We start from the raw sequence: 21,984 nt of genomic DNA on the forward strand, positions 1-21,984 counted from the left end.
GTATTTGGTTTTTCACACATGGCTTCCTATTTTTAACTTAATTTTTGTTAAATAATTGACACAGTTGAATTTGTTTTGTGTTGTTTTATATCTGAATTCAGATTAATATAATTTTAGAACTTGCTAATAACCAGATAAGTTTTTTTATGTTATGGTTCATATCAATTCCTTTATTTCCTTGCCTAAACTGTTACTTTTTAACCACACTTAAGTCAACACTTAAAATGTCCCTCATGACATTAATAATAAAAACCTCCCTTGCCAAAATTTGTTAGGATTCTGTGAGTTTTAAATTCATATTTTATAATGCAGAGAAAGGTTAAAACCTTACACAGGTTTTTTGTTTGCTGCTTGCTCACAGCTGGGGAGCTTTTCCTTTACTTCATGTTCTAAAGATACAATTGGAAGTGAAAAGCAACCTCTGAAAAATCTGTGGTCCTTGGAACAGATTTTTTCCTTATTAGCCTATTGACTACTGAACCCTGCACAGTAGTAGGTAACATACTACTGACGCCACAACACTTTCTTGCATAATAATTACATAATACTTTATGGCCCACTGACCCCTGCATTAAATGTTACTGACCCTTGCTTGTTGTCAAAATGATGTGTGCTAAAACGCATGTGTAAGGGAAAAGTTTAAGTTTTCAAAAATGGCCTTTCGTGCTAAGGTGTCTGAGTTTTTTTTACTATGACACAGTAATTAAAGAAGTTCTTTTGGGCAGAAGGACTATGATGTATGTATGCTGTGTATACTCTAAGTAGGCTTATGCTTTAAATAACCATTTATCTTTGAGTCCCTCTCACTGTTAACACAATATGACAATTTCTAAATTTTGCACAACATTGCTTTTTGTAGGGTGTCCCAGGTTTTCCATGAAATTTAGCAATTTTAGCAATTTTTTTCTCAATGGCTAAATGAAAATTAAAATCTAAAATTAACTTTTATTAGGACATACCATTTGCTATGATGAATGGTTTTGCATTAGGTATGGCTGCAGATAGTCATTAAGATAATTGTAGTAAGCTATGCTTACTTACTGCAAAAGTGTGAAATGCATATGGCAGTATAGATTCTTTGTTCAATAAGCATCTTGCTTTAAAATGATTAATAATCTACTGTGATAGTGTTATTCAGAAATAAAACACCTTTTCACTGTAACTTTACTTTTAAAATCATTGTGTTCATTTTTATTAATAAGTGAACATTTGCTTTATAAAACCTAAAGGTAAATGGCAAACATGGGGTATCGCTTCTTGCTTAAGACAAAACTTGTAAGACAAGCAAAAAAAATTGATTATTTTTCCACTACATTAACAGAGACACAAATTTCAGGGAAACAAAAAAAGCATGTGCAATGCTAGTATCTGTACAGCACATAAAACCTTTAAATTTCTGCCATTAGTTTTCTTGAATTTGTTGGTATAGTTGGTTAATACAGCAAAACACAAATACATTAAATTAGCAAGTGATTCCAAAATCTGTTTAATGTTGGTTTGTGGTTGCATTTATGTTAATTTAGGATATTTTTTTTTCACATCAACAAAAAAAAATAATGCAACCTTGAATTACAACCAAAATATATATTTTGATTCATCCCAATCTGTAATCGCTCAGATTATCAGTCAGTTATCAGTTTTAAAGGTGTATTGGTCTAAATTATGGGTGAATACTGAATTAAGCATGCAGTAGTGCTTTTCATAATAATGGCACCAAACTGTTTAAAATTACATCACATTGTATGACATGTATTTATAGGTTTTAAATGCCAAATTCAGTATACACCAGTGCTTACTTCATATGGACCATTACCCTTTAAATTACCAAGTCCTGCTGCTGGACAACTATGCTATCGATATTGTTTTTTTACTCACAAAACATTGTCTACGTTCTTTATACAGCATAATTAAAGAAGGCCACAAAGAGTGCCGTTAAATGCTTTGTTTCATTAACATAATGAAGTCTATTTTGAGATGAAAAATAGAAACCAAATGAAAGCATTACATTGGTATCCTGTACACAGGACTAAAAATGCCAGTTTAAAAAAGTCTTACAGCATAAAGATTTAGGAGCACACACAATATTATTTTTTTTAAAGTAAATCATAAAACAGTTTGTTAACATGATTTTCCCCTATATTCTATAGACTTGTGACAAGGTGAGCTGGTTCTTTGCAGTTTTCTTCAGTGGGAGATTCATCTTTGTTTGGTGAGACAATGAATCCATCACTGCTCCCTCGTCCTAAAGGATAGTATGTGTGAAGCTGATGGATGTTATTCCGATTGCCCAAATTTGGCATGCTTTTATAGCATAAATCATCTGAATCCTTAGTTTTGGCTGGCGAAGAATCAGTCTGAGTGCTAGTGGTTATACTACCTGTGACAGCGATGCCAGTTAATGTAGGCATGCTGGTATAAAGAGAATCCTTGTTTGGTGATTGCATTGCCTCAGTGTGCTCATTATTTAACAAAGGGAAAAAACTTTCACTGTTCTCTGGTGGAATCTTTTTCCTGTTAAATTGAAGAGGCTGGTGACTTTCAGGTGGGTAAACAGATGAGGGCAACAGTGGGGCATCAGACTCTTCATGTAAAAGTTCTATACCCATTATCTCATCGTTAGTAAAAGAAGTGGCATCATCAAGAACAATTGATTCATCCTCTTTCATATTGTTTATGTTATTTATTAACTTATTCACCAGATTTCGACTTTGTTCACATGAATGCTCATGGTTGTTCATATAGGAAGGTATGTAGTTAGAAGTAAGTTCCTTTAAAATTTTTTTTTCTAAGGCAGTCTCTTTGTGGTTAAAGCCACGGTCAATTATTTTCACACAGTCTGTAAGGTATCCTCCAGTTGCAATGCTATAGCTGTTCACATGGTTACCATTCAGTGGTAGAGTATCCATGACACTTGTATCCCTGGCATTGTTCAGAAGTCCCTCTGGAAAAAAAATACAAACAAACCTAATGTTAGTATAAACATCTTTTTAGTAATGTAAAACTCTATTAAATCAGAGCTAGGCTTTCTCTTCTAAATGCCACATTTATAAAGCACATATTTACTACATATGCTGCACATTGTATTTTAACCACCCAACTGATAACCCCGACCTTGGTTTGGGCTAAAAAAAGTTACAACTATCGATAAGCCTGAACTTTTCTCCCTACCTAATTTCTCCTCACTTACCTGGTCCCCGCTGCGATGATCCAGCGTCGATCCAAAAAAAAAAATACTCACCTTCTCCCCGCAGCTCCTCCGGACACGTCTTCCGTCTTCTTGCTTCAGCCGGCGAGTGCAGTGACGATCACCGGGGTTTCCCGGTGACGTCGCTGCATGCGTCGGTGCAGGAGGGAGGCGGGGCGGGAAATTCAAAATTTTGTATTGAGTTCCTTTGCATTGAACTCAATACAAAAATGCTTATATAATATTAAGGATTTAATATTATACAATTTTAAATCCTTATATAATATATATATATATAATTGTATGATATATATATGATATAGGCTACTGTACATTACATTATACACTATTTTTTTTTTTGATTGATTGATTTTTTTTTTTAAGATTTTTTTTTTTTAAAGGTTTTTTTTTATGTTTTATAAAAAAAAATTTATTATTAAATTTATAAAATTTTGGACATATTTCGGTGAGTTATGCGGTAATTCGGTGAATTATAAGTAATTATTGAGTAATTTGGTGAATTATAGCCTACAATCTAAAATAAATTTCCATGCAAAAAATGTAACACTTTTTGCATGGAAGTACAGAAGTTTGGAAAGAATTAGAATACTCTATTTATAAAACAGGGAATCTGTCATTCCCTAAAACATTGCGTAGTGGGATTCTTCCAGGTCCTTGTGTTTCAATTGCAGTGCTTGATTCCTACTGGGGACTGTTTTAGGGAATGTCAGATTCCCTGTGTTATTAATACCCCCATAGCTAAACACCATGCAATATCTGATAAAACAGCCAGAAAGTAAAAGCAACTGTCGCTTGCTGTCAAAAACTGTTTTTTTTGGTTATGTTTACATAACCATAACTAGTGATATACTTTTTTAAAATTTATTTTTATTAGCATGGTAAAAAAAATACAAAACCATAGAGAAAGAAGAAAAAAATACATCTAATCACAGTCTTAGGTTACAGCCCAATACAGTCAATGTAACTTAAGAACAGTGTTACCTTCTGCCTTTTTTTTCTTTTTTTACAAAACTGGGGGAAGGGTAGGGAGAAAATATTAACTAACCAGGAAACCTGATGTTTTGCTGCTATGACAATATTTTACTGATGACGATGTGAATATACTTAGATGAAAAATACATATAATGGTGAAAAATTTCTCCTGCTGGGACATTAGTTTTTTCACCACTTACTGGGGCGCACCCACAGTTCTCGTATTATACCATACAGTATGACGAAAAAGTTCAATTGTTTTGTTCTATTGGCTCGGAGACAGAGTGTATTGCTCATATGGCATCCATGTACCAAAAAAATTTTGTGGGTGTGTGTCGAGGTGTTGGGTGGCTTCCATCTTGTCTAATATCATTAGAGTTTGTAGATATGTTAAAAGCTGTGACATAGTAGGAGGATGTGAATCTAGCCAATTTTTTAAATTGCACTTGCAGGTGTTCAAACTTTGATATTGAAATCTGGGTGCTGAGACCTTGTGGTGATACATGGGTGGACGACCCATAAAAAAGAGCCACATGTAGAGTTATTTGGAGTGAACTGTCACCCTGTTTATAAATAGAAAGTCCGATCTCCAGAATGCATAGATATTGGGACAGTCCCACAGCGCATGTTCCAAGGGGGTCATAGAAGGGGCACACTTTGGGCAAGCTACCAAACGACCTTGGGTGGGTTGGGACGTAACCTTTAAATTGGGGGCATAATATGCTCTGTGTATGATCCTAAATTGTATTTCTCGCCATATTTCACTAACTATAGTTTTCCTAACACAGGTCCAGCTGACTTCCAAAAGTTCTTAAGTGTCTGGATATGAACTATCGAGGAACGTGGCCCAACAGCACACAAAAGATAACTGGGGCTCTGTATCTGAAATGTTGTTTATCATGAAAGGATATATATGAAAGGATGGTTGCGATAATCTACATGTGCTAAAAAAGTTATACCATGTTGCTCCTAGAAATCATAGGCTTTATACTGAGACCCCTGGGGGAAGATCAGAGTGGTGCGTATAGGAGTGGCTGTGGTGAACCCAACCTGACATTTATACAAGTTTTTAAATATGTAAAGAGGAGAGAGAAAGAGCAGGCTTTTTTTGCAGAATAACTAAAATTCTAATTATGTTATTTCATAATTCAAAAGAACAACATAAAAAAATGTAAATGAAACTTAACTCTAACAGGGACCAACTATGCTAGTCCAATATCTAGACATAGTGCTACTAGTATAATTCATAAGTTTCGTATTGAGTTTGCATACGGAATATGTTTGCCTAAACTGGGAAGTTACTTGTCTCTTTTCCAACACATTTCGCCTAAAAGGCTTCCTCGGGGGATAGGGGAGACATGTACAGGTAGTGCTGGTTCAACTTAGTATGAATACAGATAATATGAGATAAATGTCATAGTAAATCAATATAGACTTATGAGAAAAGTGTTAGCACAGCTTAAGTCAAGGGTCAAGTAATCTAAAAAATAATGATTGAATTTCATATATAGAGTGAGGTTGTTGAAGGTGGTAAGAACTGTGATATGTCTATAGGTCAATGTATATATGATTAACAGAAAGAAACTTACTTTGTCAATGTGACACATGCAAGAGTGTTAAAAGAGAGGAAAGGGGTTGATCAGATGTAAAATATGTCCTGGTAGGTACTTAGTGAGTAGTTAGGAAATGACCATACTAATATTAATTCATATTCATTAGAGCACTAAACTTACTTAAATACTTGATAGCTGCAGGTGGCTAGGAGTATTAAAGGAAAGAAACTTCTATAAGCTTACCCCCTGGAAATGTGAGGGTAAAAGGCTTGAAACCTATGTTGAATAGGAGTAATCATATAAATAAAGGAATTTAGAATATTACTCTAGAATGGTTGTAAATTACAACAATTGAAAAATCATAGCCTTTTACTGTGTAGCTATGGTTAATATAGATAAATTTAATCTCGAGTGCCTGCTTTAGTCTGAAATTGACAGTACTTTTATGGGGATGAAGTTAACATCCAAGGTATTGTCTACAATCAAAACAAACATAGAAATGTATAAAATTTGCAATAATAAATTGGGTCAGTATTTGTGCATTTGCTGTACCTAACGTACGCACAGATGTTCAGACTAATTATCAAAATAAGGGCATTTGCCCTTACTGCATGGTGACTATGAGGATGTAGGAGCACATGCGCCATAGGAGATAGGTGTGGTGGATAGGGATACCATCCCGCCCTAAAAATTAATAATGGTAATTAGTGGGAGGGGGGAAGAGATGATAAGACCTCCTTCTCATCGGAATGAGATGTAGAAATGTTTACTAACAGCCTCACTTGCCTTGGATCTAAGCCAACCAGTCGGAACCCGGCAAATCTTGGGCACTGAAAATATTCAGATGCCCACACGAAAGACAGAGGAAGGAGGGAGGCTAGAGGATATAAACGTATACCATAGTTATAAACTGCGAATACACTGATATTAGATACATGATATATGATAAAGATGAGTATATCTCATAAGCTTGCCGTGCCTGCGCACAAGCATGTAATTGCGCAGGGTCTTCCTTTTTAATGAAGCAACATGGGCTGCCTCCTGCCTCTGAGTACTGCCTTTGCTGTATCTCACTATAACTGCTGGTTGGATTGATGGGTTGCATTATGGAATTCAAAATCTTGCCACCATTATTTCAGAAATTTTTAAAACGATTCATCTCTGTAGTTTCTTTAAATGTCTCAACACTTTTCTTCTTTTATTCGGTAGGAGAAGGCCTTTAAAATTCCAAGTTATTATTTTCATTTAAGGAGGTAAAAAATCAAACCAGATAACAAGCGCAGGTAATTAGCATGCAGTTGGTTCCACCAGGCTGTCCCAGCCGAGCAACCTCATGGACTGAAAACTTCCGTAATCTAGTAGTAACACTATAATGTGATAGATTCTGAGAATTGCAGAGTAGCATCATGATTAACAGGGAAGGTAAGTATGAAAAATAAACCATTAACCCCCCTAGTGTTCTAATTCTGTCAGTATTTTGATGCAAAAAGTGATCCTATTTTTTTTGCATATAAATTTTTGTTTATATTGTGGGCCTGTAATTCTTAGGATTAATTTAAATTATAATATAATACATAATTATAAATCATAATTATAAAAAATAATGAAATAATAGACCACTACAATGTAATTTATCAAAAAAAACTATTTTATCAAAAATTTCTCATTGAAATTTTCCAAACAAGGGTGCAATATTATTGATAAATAATATTATAAATTAAATGCAGGTTTTAGAGAAAAAAAAATATTTACATTTTTAGTAGATATCTCGGGAGTGGTAGATTTTAAAGCAGGGTGCTGCAGAAAGTCCAACATCACAGTCAGGATGGTAGAACCTGGTTTCTTTGTGTTTCTTCCTTCCTTTGTCATCGGTCTTTGAGCAGCAAACCACACACATCCTTGTAGGTGCTGCCTTTTTCTGGGTTGGTGGGATGTATTCAGTGAAGTGGCGACCAGTCAGGCATTCTGGGTTGACAACGGTGGAAGCACGACGTCCAGGTCTATTTATAGCCACTGATGGTATTTGGTGGGTCGACAATGGATTCGGAAACTTGCAAAATGAAGTCTGAATGATTTACAGGCCTCTGACAATTTTTTTTTGTACAGAATGTGGGCATTCCATAGGCACTGCTCAACTAGATGTCTGAAGATTTTTTGTGGTACTTCCTTTGCGGTTTTCTCGTCGCTGGGTGGAATGTCATGGCTTGGTCAGCTCTGTCGACACCTCTCATGTTGTTGTTGTAGTCAATCACCACCTGTGGCTTCATCAGTTTTCATCATTCATCATTCTTTCCCACGTTTTGTATGTGCCAGAACGGTGGAGGCATCATGGACAGTACTCATCAGGCACACATCTTTCTTGTCATGCCATTTCAGGGCCATCATCTTGTCTTTCTGTCAGGCAACAATTTCCCCTGTCTTCAGCTACACTTTTGCAAACAGTGATGGCAGGTTATGCCGGTTAGCCCTAACGGTTCTATAGGCATCTGTTCTGTGTTGCAGAAGGAACTCATAAAGCTCAGGAGAGGTGTAGAAATTGTCAGTTGTGACACAATAGCCCTGACCTAGCAAATGGCTCAATGAAGGATAGCACTGAAGATGTTGCCAATCCATAATGGTTGTATCTGGGGTTGAACTGTGTCCCTTTTCCAGTGTACAGTACTGTATTCCAGATGTAGCCAGATGAGGATTCGCACAGCATATATGTTTTCACATCAAATCGTGCCCTCTTTGACGCAATGTACTGCACCCAGCTGAGCCTCCCCTTGTAAGCCATTAGACTTTTGTCAATGCTGATATCTTTTTCTGGCACATAGGTTTGCTGGAAATTTTGTAGAATCATCAGACACTTCCCAAATTTTCTTCAGTTTTAGTGCAGGGTGGGTAGTTTCATCAAATTCTTCATTGTTTGCAAAGTGCAGGTACAGGGAAAAGCGGCAAGCATTTTATTCTTGGACCAGTACCACTTCTGCATGGGTTTGCCCACAACTCCCTGCAGGATCACCAAGCTCAAAAACAGCCAAATGTCATCCTTGGTCACAGGTTCCCATTTTCTGCTTCTTGCAAACCTCAGGTGTGGAGCACCTAACTGTTGTCCAGCATACCTGCATAAAACAAAATAAAAAAGGTATTTTATGATATATTCTTTTATAGTGTGAAGGTTGCAAGTAATAAGTTAGCAAACACAGAGCAGCATATATGTTTGCATAAAAAAAAAAAAAAAAATAGCAAAAAATTTTAAAAAGTTAGCAAAGAGCAGCACACATGTTGGCATAAAAAAAATAGCAAAAAATTTCAAACAGTGCAAACACAGAGCAGCACACGTTTGCATAAAAAAATTTAGCAAAAATTTTAAAAAGTTAGCAAACACAAGAGCGGCTTACCTGTCTGTCTCTGCAACAATTTTTTCGATAACTTCATCGGTCAAAAACAACTTCAGGTATGCCAGGGGGTTGTTGCATTCAGCCTCAATTTTCATCCCAGGTGCGCTGGTGTATAGAAATCTTGGCAGTGCTGCTTGGTCCGCATCAAGGTCAATGGAGCACCATGACCTCAGGTTTAGAATTGTCGCTCAGTTCACTTTCGCTGTCTGATGATGAATTTCCTGGTGAATCACTATCGCTCGATTCCACAAGGGACTCAAAATCGCTTTCGCTGCTTTCAAACTCCTCCTCAAAAACAGTGTTTGCGCCAGCGAGATGCCTTTTGGATGACGTAGTCTCCAGCAATCAGTCAGGAACAGTCAAAGTCAAAGTGATCAAATGATACATTCAGGAAGTGATTTATGAGTCATCAAAAGTTCAACAAAAGGTCAGATCAAGGTCAGGGCTAATTGTGGGCAAAATGTATATCAGGGTACTGGGCAATGATGCTTGATGCACTAAAATATGTATTTTTACTTTTATTATGTGTTTTTATGTGTTTTGTACTGTAAAAAAAAATTAAAAGCAGATTACGTAGTAATCTGCTTTTAAATTTCCCGCCCCCAGAATCCATCACTCCACCGCATCACCCGAAAGATGTCACATCTTGCTGGGTGATGCGATGGGGATGGCTCCGCCTTCCTCACTCCCTTACATGCTTCCAAAGTTACCCAGAGTGTGACTCAGGGTTACTGCTTTTTGCAAGTATAACACTGATAAGTCTGTGTGTCTTTTATGAATCTGGATCCAGCATTTGTTGAGTAGCACAGGTTATTAGGATTCGTGATTGTAATAATAGATAATGCTCCTCTATGACCAAGGTGATGAGGAAAGTGAGGAGTGGGCCGATCCAGATTGAGGAGACTTCCCCAGTTCCAGGTTAGATTGATTTGCTTCTTCCAGTGAATTGCCAAAAGAGGCAGCTTGCAATGGATCTTAGAATGTTTGAGCCTCTCGATCTGAGATGAAGATTTTTAGTACCTCTGGATACATGAGAGCAAACTTGACTCTCCTCAACACCTGTGCTGTGTCAGTGTTTCCTTTATGTTTTGTAACAGACCAGGTTGAAGGTGTTGAGGAACCTCCAGTGCAAGCTTCTTGTAATCTAATACTGCACATTCATGTGCTAGTTGATCTGCCCTACCTGGGCTTGTTCCTGTGTCCATGTGCTCTGAAGGTGCATCCGCCATCTTGGATATTGCGACCTTTGGTGCGGTCATCAATCTATGAGCCCTTTCAACCTTCATAGGTGCTTTAAGTTTCAGACGTTTTGGAAGTCTAAGTGAGCATAATTTATGCAGATCTGAGGCTTTAATTGATTCTGGTATCCCAATGATTCTAACATTATTGCGGAGTGATCGGTTCTCCATATCAATCACTTTTTCATATAGTAAATTATATTGCTCTCCCACCTGCTGTTGTTGTGTGCAGGTTGTTAAAACTTCATCTTCTAGATCACTCACACGCTGTTGAAATTCGTGCAGCTCTTCCCCATGCACTTCCCTATTTGTTACTATATCTGTAATGGGCTGCAGATGCTGTTTCAGTGTTTCCTTTATAGTTTGAAACAGACCAGGCTGAAGGTGTTGAGGAACCTCCAGTGCAAGCTTCTTGTAATCTAATACTGCACATTCATGTGCAGGTTGATCTGCCCTACCTGGGCTTGTTCCTGTGTCCATGTGCTCTGGAGGTGCATCCGCCATCTTGGATATTGCAGCCTTCTGCGCGGTCATCTTCTGCTGGTTACCGCGAAGAGCATGGGGAGCAGAAACAAAATTATCCATCTGGTGGCTGTATCACGCGGATGCTGTACGCCAAGTCCCTGGATTGTGCAGTAAAGTCAGGAGGAGCACAGGCTCAGGGGAGCCAGAGCTGACACTCTACACTGCTTCCTACACTGGGCTTCAGAACGGGAGGTCATTATACATTTTAATAAATAGTGTATTTCTTTATACAAACTTAAGTTTTAGGGCCTGATTTATTAAAGCTCTCCAAGGCTGGAGAAAATACACTTTCATCAATGAACCTGGGTGATCCAGTAAACCTGGAAAGGATTTCTTGAAAGTAATTTGCTATTTGCCAGCAAAGGTTATGAATCCTGGGCCAGTCCATTACAGGTTTGCTGGATCACCCTGATTCACTGATAAAAGTATATTCTCTCCAGCCTTGGAGAGCTTTAATAAATCAGGCCATTAGGTAATGGTGTCAGCAATGGCTTAAGTGAGGTCGTTCCAAATACACATAATACATTTTGTAGAATTTGCCAATACACAAATATGTATGTCATATCCAAATGCAATATTTAAAAAAGGATCATCTGCAGAGGAAGAGAGTTGGAAGAGAGTCTCGATAATGCACAGTAATTACTATACTGTATAGGAATGAATCTTGTGACGATAAAAGCACTACAAAATAAAAATGGCTTCTAATCAAACTTCTCTGCATGCCCTCAATTGGACATATTATTAGTTAGAAAGCCCTAGACATAATTAGTGCGATTGTTAGATCAAAATCATAATTTTATCATACCTATGTACGTAACTTAACATAAAGTGAAGGGCAGAATATATGTTGTTTATCTATCTTACTTGACAGAGTTGATGCTATTTTGAAGTTTAAGACCGCCCGAAGGCTGGAACAAGTATTCATGAGTTGTTCTATCATGTGGTCTTTGTTATCTATTTCTGTATGTATGACCATATTTGAATGTATAGAATGATATATATTGCATTGTAACTATATTGGGAGACGTCACATTCATCAGGTGTCACCACACATACACATATTTACACTCATGTATTCCTATTGAACTGCTGCTGTAACTTTCTATGAAACATTCTGAAAAAAAAAAAAAAAACACAAGCTTTATATGATACAGTAGAAGACAATCCTGTTCCTATTGTGCCCAAACAGAAATTTATAATAATATATTAATATAACTAATGGCAAAATCATTACCCCTATAAGTTATGAAATTGCCACAAAACAGTATTATGACCCACGAGTCATCTCCTTCAGTTTGGAACACGTCCCCCAACCCATGAGGTGGGGAGTGGGACACCAAGTTACTGCAAACAGAGTGCAAATGGATTGTCAACCTCAAAGCAACTTGGGCTCCAGGCCTCAATGACATGCTCAGCTACAAGCCCTTTCTTTCTAAAGTTTAATTCCCCTCAGTTTCACCTTTCCTTTGGGCTTTTATCACCCATGGATATAACAATATATTATTATATAGGTTTCTCTTCCTTTGCAAAAAGAAATAAACCACTCAATGACACACTAAGGGACAACAATTATTTTATTTCGCTGCTCCTTTGCATACCAGTACACATACTGGTGTGCACTAAGGAAAGTTGAAGCCGAGAATTCCCATCTCATATACGCCATCCCATTGCCTTATAAGGCGGGATGGCACACTCTGACACCCCCTAGCTGTTCTGCCATCCCCAGCATGGTGATTTTACTAATATTTGATAATCGAGTCAGCTTTGGTGAGTCCTTCAAATTATTTATTCCCTACTTTTCCCTCTTTTGGACTGAATTTTAGATGAATATTGTTACCTTAATGATTATTCTCATGCTTTTCACATAGCTTTAATAATGAGATATCCAAGCACAAGAGTTTAACTCTGTCACGGATTTGCCACATATATAGGGAAGTGGACCCTCCGTTCAATTTGCATGTTTGGCGGAGGTATGAGCTGAGACGCAGAGTCTAAGGATCTGTCCGCTGTTCCCCAGAGCACCCCGCAAAATATGATGGACTTTGCCGCGGATGGCGCCCAGGTTGCGGCCCTCAGACACACATTTGACTGCAGATGGAACAGAAGCGTAGTACCAAATCTATAGGCAATCTTGAAAACCAGAGCAGGACCAGGTCAGGGTAGGCAGCGAACAATCAAAGTCAAACAAGCCAAGGTCAGAACCGAGGAATCAGCACTTAGAAACAGCCACAAGCTGCAGCCTCAGGTAACACACCTATGGCAAAGGCCATGTCAGTCTTGGCAAAGGCCAAGAGTGTCAGTCTGAATACAGTTTATATAGTGAGGCTAACAGGCAGACTGGGCGGGGACTAAATGAGCAGATGCAGATAAATCAGCTGAAAAACTCTGGCGACACCTCTACCTCCAAGGCCTGGACAGAGCAGCCTGAAGCAAGGTAAGGAGACAAACTGTTGCTGATCTGACATATCTGGTGAACATCAAGTACCAGATCAGCTGTGCTGCTGATCCGTGGAAAACTCTTTTCATATCCAGTTGTTTCTTTCCGTAAGTTGCTCTGTTTAGAGTTCCTATCAACATATACATCCACAACTAAATACAATTATTATATTATAAATCATGCCATTCAATTCCTTAAATTATGCATTTAAATCACTAAATACATTAATTTTAAAGATCAGTTTGGACCTTTTCCACTATAAGGACCATCTTCCATTACATAGTTACATAGTAGGTTAGGTTGACTACTTCCTGAGGGAGCTGATTTCACAGACCTTACAGTGCAGAATCGCTTCGTTATCCAAAGCTTAAACTTTTTTTCATCCAGACACAAAGAGTACCCTCTTATTCTTTGTAATGATCTCAAAGTGAATAATGGGGAAGAGAGTTCTCTATATGGACCATTTTTATATTTATACAGGGTAATCATATCCCCCCTTAAACGTCTATAATAATAGATTCAGTTCAGCTAATCTCTCCTCATAGCTGAGCTCCTCCATTCCTTCTATTAATTTAGTTGACCTTTTCTGCACTCTCTCAAATTCAACAATGTCCTTTTTGTGAACTGGTGCCCAAAACTGGACTGCATATTCCAGATGTGGTCTGACTAATGCTTTGTATAGGGGCAGGATAATGTCTCCATCTCTGCAGTCTATTCCTTTTAAAACAAGAAAGTACTTTGCTAGCTTTAGATATTGCAGCTTGGCATTGCATGCTGTTAAAAAGTCCATGATCTACATATGAGTCTCTTTTTAAACGTAGTAAGTGCGATTATTTTGAAAACACATACAATCACTGCACATGAATATTAGTTACTGAACATTAAAACATATTTATTCAACCTGTACTTACATGCATATATTTTCTCAACACAAAGGAAAGGCTGTTTAGAAAATATGGACACATTTTTTGACACCGGAATACATAAATCTTCATATCATTACCACAAATCGTTAACCCTTAATAGCACACGGCATATCGTCTACATTCTGCATACATATTTTTGTATATGTATTGTTATTTATATTGGTACTATCATTATAAGTATTGCCTATATTTTGTATACATACTCTGTATATATATATATATATATATATATTGTTCTTTATATTGGTTTTAATATTGTAAGTGTTCTCATTTTTTTGTACTTTTTTCTGTACTTCTACCATACAGTCTAGTACAACGTGCCCTATATAAGTCCTGATGAATCCGAATGGCGAAACGCGTTGGGGACGTTACTTACCATTATATTAGGGATACAACTGTAAAATCAATCAATCATTTTCCCATATCGAATTAATGGGAAATATAAGCAAAGCTTTGTATGAATAATCTAAATGTTAAATGGATTTTTTTTCTTGTTCACAATATAATGTCTTCTCCTGTACACAAAAACCCTATCTTTCCTATCTCTTTATTTTTGAAATTTAATACACAATTTAGGGGAACACCTTATGGGGGAAGGGATTGGCAAAAACACCATAAAGCCTATCAAAAGGAGACTTCTAAAAAAATGTTCAGGTTCTCTATATTACTCATAAACTCATACTTATGACTCATAAAGTCCCCACGGCCAAACCTATCAGGAACAGAATGTTCCCCTGTTATAATGTGGTCAGTGCTGAGTACTTCCAGGTTCTTTACTCAAAGGGAAACTTTATCAATTTCTATTTGCATTCAATCTAAAACCTTCCTACAGATGGCTCAGTCTTCCAGAATAAGGCAACTGATCCCAGCAATTATGGTGGTGGTTAGCACCTTAAGAAGTATTTGGGGATGATTATGTGGGTTCTTAGCTATCCACAAATCTGCATTATGCAGCAGAACCCACAGTTAAATTTAAGATAAGTTTGTGACATCAATTATTTATATACATTAATTGCCAGGATTCCCAAAGGATAGGTAAAGGTTGTGGCTTATTGTAACGTAGCCTTCTATACTATATATTTTAAAAAGGGGGATTGTAAAAAAAGAAACGTTTACTATAACGTACTTTATGAACTGAATCAGATGACTTCTTTTCTGTGCAAATATATAAAATACTGTGCATTGATCACATATCGATCCTCACTATTAACTAAAATTGAACTCATGAACACAACATATCTAATATTGTCTAATGTACAAGTGGGAAACATGTGTGAGATTGAGAAGATAGCATTCACTGTTTAATGGTTGTAATTAAATATAAGACTACTGACGTTTTGCATTTCAACCACAAGATGTCGCTGTTTCTTAACACAGCTGAATAGGTTGCCAGTTTTCATGTTGAGAGGAAGTGTGGTTGTTCTGGAGAGGAAACAGGAAGGAGGAAAGCAGACATCTTGCAAGGACTGGGTGTGTAAAAGAGAATTCATTCGCATCCAAGGGTCAGCGTGTTCCTAGAGACTCAGAAGCTGTGGCTGAGTGAAGCTGACAACCATCCAAGGTAGATCCTGTCCAGAGGAAAGAGGATTGTTGTCCAGAAAGGCTGAGAGAAGCTGAGGAACCGAGAGCTGTCTGTCCTGCAGGACCTCATGTTTGCTGAAGAGACTTGTTGCTGTTTTTTTCAGTTTAAAGACATTGACGGATCCAGAACAAGACCCGGGTCAGTAAAATCGTGCACGCACCGCATTATAGGATTGGCGCCTGAAATACCAGAGACTGAGATTATACCTGCAATAGTTAGTGAGTTAGGGTCTATGTATGTGGCAGGTCATAATAACCAATCTTGAAAAAGGACGCTGTGCTGACCTCTGGGGTGAATGTATTTAATGTGTTTTCTTTGGGTTATTGTTTGGAATTTTGTTTATTGTGATAGTATGCAGTAAAGTACTTCCTGTTTTATATAAATTGGTGTCAGTGGGCTGCTTTTCCTTGTTTGTGACTTCGCTGTATCCTAGAAAGCCCCCGGTACACGGCTTACACATGTACGATTTTGATAAAGTCTTTTCTCTAAGGGGCTGCACACAGAACAGATGAAAATAAATAAAAAGGGTTACCAGGTTCACCTAACCTTTGGAGATATGGGAGGGGGGACTTTTTAGCTCAGAGTATGTAGTAAATAACACAAGCGTACCACACCTCCATTTTGTGGAGCATAAAAAATAATTTGTTGACTGACAAGTAACAAGACAAGTAACATGTTTTTTGCCACTTCTACATTTTCATTTTTTATTAGTGTTTGAAAATAACAATAGTAGATAGTTGAAAGGTTCAGTTCAAAGTAACACTTTTTATTAGGTAATACGTTTTTTAAGGGGTGTATATATCCACCCAAATAAGGGACACCTGGGAGTGCGCATGCGCCGGCATCTATGGCTGTAGAGTGTTAAACGGCACGGCTCCCTGAAGGCTCCACACCCGGCCCCGTGTTTACAGATTCGGCAGCACCCGTGCTTACTAGGATGCAAGCTTTATACAGCAACGACTTTCAAGTCCGCAGTATGATGGGGAAAGCAGCGGGAAATCAAAAGACCGGGTTCCCCAGTCTCAGCAGTTACAGGCACAGACCAAAATGGGTAATAGCTGGGCTGCACTTCATACAGTGTGGTCTCTGCAATTAAACCCACGCGGCTCCCTAACTTCTGGTGCAGGTAGGGCCAAGGTGACAGAAAGAAGGGATTAGAAGGGGGCTTCCCCGCCTGCAAACTCGGAAACATTTTTGGACGGCTCTGGTTCTCCGTTGTCACAGCAAAATGAAAGTACATTACAGAGCCTTTCAATATTGCAGAAAATGATTAGTAATGTATATACTACCTTAATAGATAAAGTTAATGCTCCTGCCCAGGAGGACTCTAGCCCTGTTGTGCTACCGCCACTTTTTGCATATAAATCACTATTCCAAGTAAATTATATTCTCTTATAAAAATCTTTGCGGACATGAATAAATGGGTTGTTGCCCCTCCATCTTGGCTAGGCTGTATAGCAGCAGTCAAGATGAATATCCCACCTCGGTTATTATACCTATTTCGTACTGTCCCATTGTATATTCCTCCATCAATTCTGGCCTCTTTTCAGGCCAAGGTTATGAATTTTGTTTGGGGAGAAAAACGAGGTAGGGTTCAGAAACAAACAATGCTGGCTCCATGTTCTCAAGGGGTATGGGGGTTACCTCGTTTACACAATATTATCTGGCGGCTCAACTTTCACAATTTTCGATCTCCACACTAAGGGGTAATAAATCTCAATGGGTGAAGAGGGAAGAATTTGCAGTTAAAAGGGGCATAATGTGGGTTCCTAGGAAACTTAGACAATATAGAGACTGCCCAACCTTATCCCACTCACTAATGCTATGGGACAAGATGAAAATTAAATCAGAATTGTGCTCAGTACATACTCCTCTTGCCCCATTATGGAATAACCCAGAGTTTTCTCTGAGCAATGAAAGCATGAATTTTCAATGGTGGTATGATAAAGGGTTCAAACATATACATGATATAATAGATAAACGGGACATGCTTAGTTTAGAATTCCTTTACTAGTAATAAAGGACTTCCAAATAATGAATACTTTCAATATAGGCAAATTAGATCTTTTATATGTTCTAAAATTAGGTCAGCCCCACGCCCATTGGGTCTCACAGCTTTTGAAAGATCTTGTAAAACATTAAGGGATAAAGGGACAAATCTCAATAATTTAGAGTATATTGATGTCCTCTTCTAATAAACAGAATTATATGAAGACTTGTGATAGATTTAGGTTGGACATATTCAAGGGAATGGTGGAATTTAGGTTTGGACATATTCAAGGGAATGGTGGAATGATATGGCCTATACTCTCTTTAGAAAATATAATTGAACATAGCATTAAGCTGCGTACACACTGCAAATTTTTCTCGCCCGATAATCGGTATCGGCCAATTATCGGGCGAAAATCTGCCGTGTGTACAGTCGGTCGTCGTCCATCGTCCGACGACCGTCCTGGCGGATCCATGGACGATGGACGACGACCGATCCTAATGAAAGGGAAGGGGAGAGCGCGCAGCAGGGTGCCGCTCCGTCGCTCTCCCCCTCCCCTCTCCATAGAGCATGAACGGTGCTGTATGTACAGCATCGTTCATGCATCGTGCAGTCTTTTCTCGTTGGAAAGGATCGTGAAAGATCCTTTCCAACGAGAAAAATTGCAGGTGTGTACGCAGCTTTAGTTGAGGCCAATTATAAAGTCATGCTTCGTTGGTATTTGGTCCCTGAAAGGATATTATTATATTACCCCTTATCCTCGCGGCTGTGTTTTCAGGGCTGTGACACTATGGGCACATTATTTCATATGTGGTAAATATGTCCAGTGGCTCAAACATTTTGGAGTAAGATATTTGTTATATTATCGAAAGTTTTAGAAAGAGAGGTGAAAGCCTCACCAGGGACTGCACTACTTAGCAGATGTGATCTAGTAGCCCCAAAGTCCTCACTGAAACTTATGAGAATGATGTTATTGGCTGCCCGGATCACATTCGCTAAGTCCTGGAAATAGTCTATTAGTAAAGGAATCCATTTAATACTAAAATGGACTGGATCATGGTAAATGATAAAATGACACAAATACTTCAAAATACAATGGCCGAATTTGTATTTTCTTTCCCAATGTTTCTCGTTGTGTTTGTCCTTACTATGTGTGGTATTGTTGGTTTTTTGATAATTCTAGTTTGTGTTATAAAGTTTCCTGGACGGATGGTTTTATTTATTTTTCTCAATATTGTTGTATTTGTATTAATATTTTGGTAAAAAAGATAATTATATGTTATATATAATATTTTTTGTACTCGTTATTGAAATAATTCAGATAGTTATATGTAATTTGGATTTGAATTTAGATCACAGGTAACGCAGAATGCACTAAAATTGATATTTAAAGATAAAGAGAGGGAGTATAGGGAGATAAGGAGTAGGAGGGGTAGAAAATTAGGTAAATAGGGAGACTTCACATAGAATTTATAGGTTTTTGTAGAGAGATTTTAAAAATTTTGACGTATGAAATATATTTTTTTGTTCCTTATTTTATTCATTTATGTAAGGAAATAGAAGTACATGTTGGTTATACTCACAAAGTTTATGACTATAGAATATGCTAAGGGATGTGGTTCTATTGTTGGTCTAGTAAAATGTGTAAGTAAAGTGTCATGTTCCAGGATTGGTAAATAATTTATAGATTGGATTTTAAAAAGATGTTTAAGTGTAAAATTGTTTTTATTTATGTCTTATTTAAAAAAAACAATTAAATTATTGGAATACAAATAAGGGACACCTAAGAAGGTAAATGGGACAGTCCTAAATCAGGGTCAGTTGGGAGGTATGATTAATTGACCTGTGGGCCGAAAGAATGGGACATTTATTCTTATTGTGGCACTCCTACTAACCAAAAAAAAATAAGCCCCATTGTCTTTTGCATTTTTAAGACAGGAAATGAAGGGAACCTTTTTCTCAGTGACAGCAAAATTTTAACGCTTCTTTTTTCTATCCAATACCATAACTATTCTAACTATATATAGACCTTAAGGTATAAGTGTGGGCGTTTTTCTTCCTCCTCCCTAGTTTCTGCCTCCTCCAACCTTTTCACAATCTCATCTTTGTCGTTATCCCACCTTCCCCTCACAGTACAGTCTTACTACCACTTTTTCACTTCTTTACAATCCACTTTTACTGCCGTCTTTTCATCCTCTCCTGGAAAAACAAGGTCTGACTGCTTTCTCCCAACAGTTTGGTACATAATCCAGTGTTGAAGCAAAAAGAACCCAATCAGAGTTTCTGCCTCAAGAAAATCCAGTTGTTTGTGGATAACAGTGTGAATAGGGAACACAGCAGCAGCCTCCAAGACTTTGAAAGGTCTCAGCTCTAGGACAGAGGTATTTTGGGTAGAATCAGGGCACCTATTTAGGATGACAAGTAATTTTTATTTTGTTTACCTGCCACAATTTAACTAATTTTCAAAAATTTAAGGGAAATTTATTTTTGTTTCCATCTGTTCTGTTACAGGTAACTCATAGAGGAAAGTTTATTTTCTCTGCAACTGTCAAGACTTATGTGCACATAGGCTAAACACGGTGATGATGGCAGCATGGTGTAATAGTAAGTCTTGTGGGGGATTCAATTAAATTAACCTCCTGGGCGATAACCCCTAGTGTGACTCGGGGTAGAAAAAAGATGCTAAAAAAAAAAACCTATGGGATAAAATTGTAAATTGTGAGTCCTACCTGATCTACCGGCATCCCCCGTCGTCTTTCACGTCTTCTCTCTTTCTTTGTGTCTTCTTTCTTCTTCCTCCGGCGTCCTCTGCTCCTGATGAGTCACCGGGTGACGTCGGTGCGTGCGTACATTGCAGGCAGGGAGGAGCGGGAAATTCAAAATCCATTTGTATTGCATTCAGTACAAAATAACTGTATTGAATGCAATACAGTGGATTTATATGTGTAAAAGCAGTACATTGTCTTGCATGAACATTATTTTACAGTATAATGTAATAGTATAGGTATATTATTTATTAAAAAAAAATTAAAAATTAAAAAAATATATATTTTTTAATTTATATATTATTTTGACATGATTTTATGTTTCCAACTTTTTCATACTAATGCTAATTTTTTACCGTAAAATAAATGTACCACTTTTAGACATAAAAATTGAGACCGAAATGAACCGCTCAGGAGGTTAATACCATCTCTAAACATATGCCCCCTATTTCACAATAGGCATAACATTGTTCCAACAAAATATAGGCAACAAACAAACATTATAATATGTGAGTTAAAAACATGCAGTCATGGCGAGTAGACATGATAATACACAGGCAACAAACAAAGAGTAGTAACAATAAATGGGCAAGAATTTATGACAATAAAAGGCATGAAACAGGCAATCAGCGAGCAGGCAGTTGAACAATAAGGCGTTGATTTAATAAAGCTCTCGAAGGCTGGGGAGAATACAATTTTATCAGTGAAGCTGGGTGATCCAGCAAACCTGGAATGTATTTCCTAAAAGGTATTATCTGTTTATTAGCAAATGTTTTCAATTCTGGACCAGATCCATTCCAGATTTTCTGGATCACCCAGCTTCACTGAGGAAAGTGTATTCTCTCCAGCCTTGGAGAGCTTTCATAAATCAGGGCCAAGAGAAAAAACAACAATCGTAACAATACATGAACAAGAAACATTGATGACATCACATGGGCAACAAATGGGAAGTTGGTGTCAAGCTGCTACAAACTGCAATGCACTAAATTCCTGAAAATATGTCATGGTAATTACAATACCTAGCCTCATATTCCTGGAAAATGAGGGGGACATTATTTGGCTCAAAAACATGTACAGAATAGTTAAAAGAAGTTCTCCCTAACTATTAGCCCTTTGAAACACTCCCAAAAACCATCAAAAATATTTTTTGTTTACCCCTACTAAAGTAACCAAAACTTTGTTGTAAGGCAGTGGTCGCCAACTGGTGGTCTGTGAGAAAATTTTGGTGGTCTGCGGCTCTGGCCAAGGAGAATGCAGGGGCACTGGGGGAGGGGGCACACTGGCCAGAGCCGCGAACCATGTTTCCTGGAGACAACGCAGGCTAAAAGCGGTTGGCAGGTTGTGTCTCTTGACATAACCTGCCCACTCTTCCATCGCAGGCCCAGACTGGATTCCAGCATCATAACAT

At 37.7% G+C, this 21,984-nt stretch overlaps 1 protein-coding gene across 10 annotated transcripts in view; it reads right to left on the reverse strand.

Annotated features, from left to right (window-relative positions):
• Positions 1-1,163: 1,163 nt before the first annotated feature.
• ADGRL3 (adhesion G protein-coupled receptor L3) overlaps positions 1,164-21,984 on the reverse strand; it is an 857,880-nt gene continuing 837,059 nt past the window's right edge. For 6 of the 10 annotated variants that reach the window (XM_072404919.1, XM_072404923.1, XM_072404922.1 and 3 more), the window contains one exon: positions 1,164-2,941. In XM_072404919.1, the coding sequence (XP_072261020.1) occupies positions 2,142-2,941 (800 nt within the window). In that variant the 3' untranslated portion in view covers positions 1,164-2,141. The remainder of the gene's footprint in view (positions 2,942-21,984) is intronic. The other 4 variants (XM_072404928.1, XM_072404924.1, XM_072404927.1 and 1 more) reach the window with 3 other exon arrangements.

This window comes from Pyxicephalus adspersus, chromosome 3 (genome assembly GCF_032062135.1).
Source record: "Pyxicephalus adspersus chromosome 3, UCB_Pads_2.0, whole genome shotgun sequence".
In the NCBI taxonomy this organism is placed as follows: domain Eukaryota; kingdom Metazoa; phylum Chordata; class Amphibia; order Anura; family Pyxicephalidae; genus Pyxicephalus; species Pyxicephalus adspersus.